The 4,088-nt window shown below is 51.3% G+C and overlaps 1 protein-coding gene across 1 annotated transcript in view; it reads left to right on the top strand.

Moving 5' to 3' along the window:
• LOC104509002 (F-actin-capping protein subunit alpha-1) overlaps positions 1–2,527 on the top strand; it is a 7,958-nt gene extending 5,431 nt beyond the window's left edge. Inside the window, exons 6-10 of the mRNA XM_010150794.1 lie at positions 47–126; positions 548–626; positions 1,100–1,171; positions 1,739–1,801; positions 2,348–2,527. Coding sequence (XP_010149096.1) covers positions 47–126; positions 548–626; positions 1,100–1,171; positions 1,739–1,801; positions 2,348–2,488 — 435 coding nt within the window. The 3' untranslated portion in view covers positions 2,489–2,527. The remainder of the gene's footprint in view (positions 1–46; positions 127–547; positions 627–1,099; positions 1,172–1,738; positions 1,802–2,347) is intronic.
• The last annotated feature ends 1,561 nt before the right edge of the window (positions 2,528–4,088 follow it).

Here is a 4,088-nt window from a genome sequence, read left to right as displayed (position 1 = left end):
GTTTTCGTCAGCTCTTCGGTCTTTTTAACTCTTTTTCTAAATGCAGGTTTATGGTAAATCTATAGATGGGCAGCAGACAATTATTGCCTGTATTGAGAGCCACCAGTTCCAGCCCAAAAACTTCTGGTAAGACTATTTCAGCGCAGTCTATTTTCTTCCTTTACTGGCCCTCAAATCCATCCTCTGTGTCTTCTGACACAGTCTGAAGAGCACGTGGTCTTGGGCTTCCCAAGAAGTTCTGCTTCTTACTCTGGAGTCTGTTTTCCTTGCAGCCCCTTGGCACTTCCCCAGAGGCGTCAGCGTGGCTCAGAGAACGGCGTTAGCCGGGCTGGCTGACTCCCTTACGTACCCCGAGCACGAGCGCTGGAGCTGTCTGTACTGAAGCCGCGTTGTGCTCGGCTGTGCTGCAGAGATCCAGCTCGGTGCCACCTAAGGCACTGTGATGCTGCTCATCAGATGACAGCAGAAACAACCTGCTCTTGTTACTTTGCTTGGTTTTGTTGTTGGAGCTTTTTGGCAATGGTTTTCATGCTTTGGTTGTTTTTAGGAACGGTCGCTGGAGATCGGAGTGGAAGTTTACCATCACACCACCAACAGCACAAGTGGCTGCGGTGCTCAAAATCCAGGTGAGGTCCTTTTTCTGGCAGTAGCAGGAGTAGCTGCGTTGTGCTTCTCGTACACGAAGGCATTCCACTCGGCGAGACGCTGAAGTAGAGCAGAGATGTCCTTCTCAAGTCAAGATGCTATTCAACGCTACAACTCAAGCAATTAATTCTTACAACTAGTGTTTTGGACATCCCCTACAGTCTGGCACATGGTTTATTGTAGAGCATTACCCTTTTGGCCTCCAGGGCTGCTTCGCTTTGTAGGGCTAAAGCCTGTGCCGTGGATGCTCTTGTAATTGCTCGTTTCAACTCTAGGTGTTTGCTGCATTAACATAATCTTGAACAGTCTTAACAAAGACTGAAACCTTTTAGAAAACCCATCCTGCTTTTAGTCTGCACGTAAGCGGAGAAGAGCGGCACAGCAAGTGCTTCTGGGGGCTCGAGGGATTATGGAGTGAGCCTCAGCGGTGACCTGCAGTTGTCTCTTTGCTCAGGTTCATTATTACGAAGATGGCAACGTTCAGCTGGTTAGCCATAAAGATGTCCAGGACTCCATACAGGTTTCGGTAAGTTTGCAAAACAATTTCTGTATAAAGTAGCTTTTTTATTTCTTCAGCATCTTGTGGGGTGTACGCTTCTGACTGCGCTCTCTTGACTTGAAAATAATGTCACTTTAGGGGGACGGGTCAGCATAGAGGTACGTGAGAAACCCAGATTCTCACTTGCTCTAAGTTAGGCTGTGTTAGAAAGTACAGTCTGCTGGAAAGCTTATCTTCCTATTCCAGTTAGGGCAGAGCATGCTTCTCCGTCTGCAAGGGAGCCCAGGAGCAGCAGATCAAGGGAAAACAAGAAGTCCTGTAGTACAGTAGAGGGAGCAACAGTCACAGAATCTCCAGTCTGTGCCATGAAGGCCTACTTCCCGTTTGCTCGCTAGGGTGCAGTCCCGTTGGGGTTTGGAGCACAAGCTCTAGCTTGAGCCTCCCGAGACATCCATAGGGAGCGAGAGGAACCCAGCTCCAGGCTTGAGGCAGGAGCTGCTCATGTTTTCAGCTTCATCAATACTCAGCCTGTCAGTTAGGAGATCTGTTGTAAATTGCTCTTAACATATAAAAATGTACTTTTCCTTTTTGTAGAGTGATGTCCAGACAGCTAAGGAATTTATTAAGATAATCGAAAACGCAGAAAACGAGTACCAGGTAAGATCAGCAGTGGTCAAAGAAATGGGAATCATCTCAGCCTCCGTTTAGAGTTCAGGGGAAGTTGACCTCTCATTCTCGTTCTGCCTGAATCTGGTACTGACTGAGAATTACTGAGAAAGGGCAGTAGCATTTGTTTAAAGAACATAGTTGTAAGACTACATGTAATTAATAATCTTGGTTAGTTATTTTGAAGAGTTAGCAGCGGTGCTTGGAGCAAGCGTGGAAGGGGAGCGGGTGAGTCTCAATGGTTTCCTCTGTGACAGTTAAAAACGCTGAAGAGGAGACTTTTGTGACAGGTTTTTACGTCATCCCAGCCCTTGTGCAGGGAGCCTGGTGAGAGAGCAGTCAGTGAAACACCCGAGGAGACGGTGCTGCACTCGCAGGGGAGTGTGACCAGCCCTCGTACTTGCAGGCGCCCTGGTCTGATGTAACAGTGCATCATTCATCAGTGACCTCTGCCTGGTAGAGAGGGCTCTGGGGCTGTAACAGCCAGCTTCCCCCGAGTCCCTTGTCGCTCCCTGACTCGTTCCACTTGCCTTGCAGACAGCGATCAGCGAGAACTACCAGACGATGTCGGACACCACTTTCAAAGCCTTGCGCCGGCAGCTGCCCGTCACCCGCACCAAGATCGACTGGAACAAAATCCTCAGCTACAAGATCGGCAAAGAAATGCAGAACGCTTAACGCGGCGAGGGGGAGATGCGGGAAACGTTTGTGTGCAAAGAGAGAGATGTGGTCCTATGCCAAGTAGGTGGTTTTGAAACCAGCGCAGCATTTTCTAGGGCTTTCAGAGTTACCAGGTTTTCCGGCCTCGGAGGGCGCCGTGGCGCAAACGCGTTGTCTGTGTGTTGTGTTTCTCCCTCTTGTGACTGCGCTTGCTGATGGGTCATTTTAATTAAGGCACGTACGTGGTGCAGAAGCGTAGCTGTTCTCAAGCGCCGATTGTACCGGTTGGAAAACTTCCTAGCTGGAAAAGCCCTGTGAAACAGAGCTGAGGGTGCAGAGCGTTCCCTTCACCCCGCACAGCGCTCCAGGTACTCCAGGCAGCTTGTCAAACCTGCCAACAGCTCCAGGCGCTGTGCGGCGGGAGACTTAAGTCCTCACGTAGCCCCATTGCTGACCTCCACAGAGCAAAAAGCCGGCGTAGGTTTTACTGTATAACCAAGTTTACAGGGTCCTTGACAGAAATCCCCACAGCCAGCTCTTCCAGGGATGGAATTTTTGGTTTTAATCTGAAGACTTGAGCCTCGTTCCCCACAAGCGAACAGCTTTGCTCCCCCCTCCCTCATGTGCGTACAGTTCTCGGACATCCGCATTTTTACGGAAGGGCGGGTTTCTGTGCGGAGTCGCTGCCCGCCCACGGGGCCGGATGCTGTTGAAAATGCCGATGTCTACAGAATAATAGGTATGTTGTGCTTCGATGCTTTGTGGCAGGTTCCTAGAATTTGTATCACCGGTGTATGGATGGATAGCGTACAGAATAAACAAACTTGCACCAAAGTGAAAGGAAAAACACTCCCGTTTTGTCTCAGTTGTGGCCAGTTTCTTGTCATACTTTAATTCCCAAATCCCTTTTCTTTCTTCCCTGCTCCCCACATGCCCACCCGGTGTTTTTCTGTGAAATGAGCAGTCCTGAGGGAGCGTGGAGGCCTGCAGAGGCCTTTCACAGTGGGAACTCGGGACAGACTCACTGCACAACGACCCCTCCGGGTGTACTCACTTGGTTTGCGCTTGGTTATCACTGGGGTTTCTTGCAGACTCTGCTATTTGAACTGACTGGGGTCTTCTGGTTATAGATACCCAAAGAAAGGGGGTGGGAAGGCAGGATGGGACTGCTTGCGTGTTAGGCTTCAGGCTTTGCGCAGCAGTGTCCCAACGTGAGCGTGCCCATCCTTTGGGAGAAGTTCTGTCTGAGTAATCATTTGCCCTTGCTCTGGAGACTGACCGTTCGTCCGGGTGTCAGACGGGCCCGCAGAAACTCTCCGGTCTCTTGGAGCCGTTGGTGTCTGGTCCTTCATGGTCTCGCTACCCGTAGCTCCCGAGGAAGGCGGGCATACAGGTGATGCCGGAAAGCAGGGGTGCTGTTGCTCGCAGAGCTGAGGGCATGCTTCCACTCTGGTCACGCGGCTCTGAGGAAGCGCTTCACCCCAGAAAGCGGCGTACAGGGCTGTTCCCCCTCAGCCGGGTGTCGCTAACACCTACCTCGCGCAGCGCGGGCGGCTGGACAACGCCGGGCCGTCGGACGGGGGGTCTGCACACCCTTCCAAGCGAAGGGCGGCCCAAG

Source organism: Eurypyga helias, unplaced genomic scaffold (genome assembly GCF_000690775.1).
Source record: "Eurypyga helias isolate BGI_N326 unplaced genomic scaffold, ASM69077v1 scaffold41504, whole genome shotgun sequence".
Classification (NCBI taxonomy): Eukaryota; Metazoa; Chordata; class Aves; order Eurypygiformes; family Eurypygidae; genus Eurypyga; species Eurypyga helias.
Note: the sequence above shows the minus strand (reverse complement) of the source record. Positions and strands in the feature narration are given on the sequence as shown.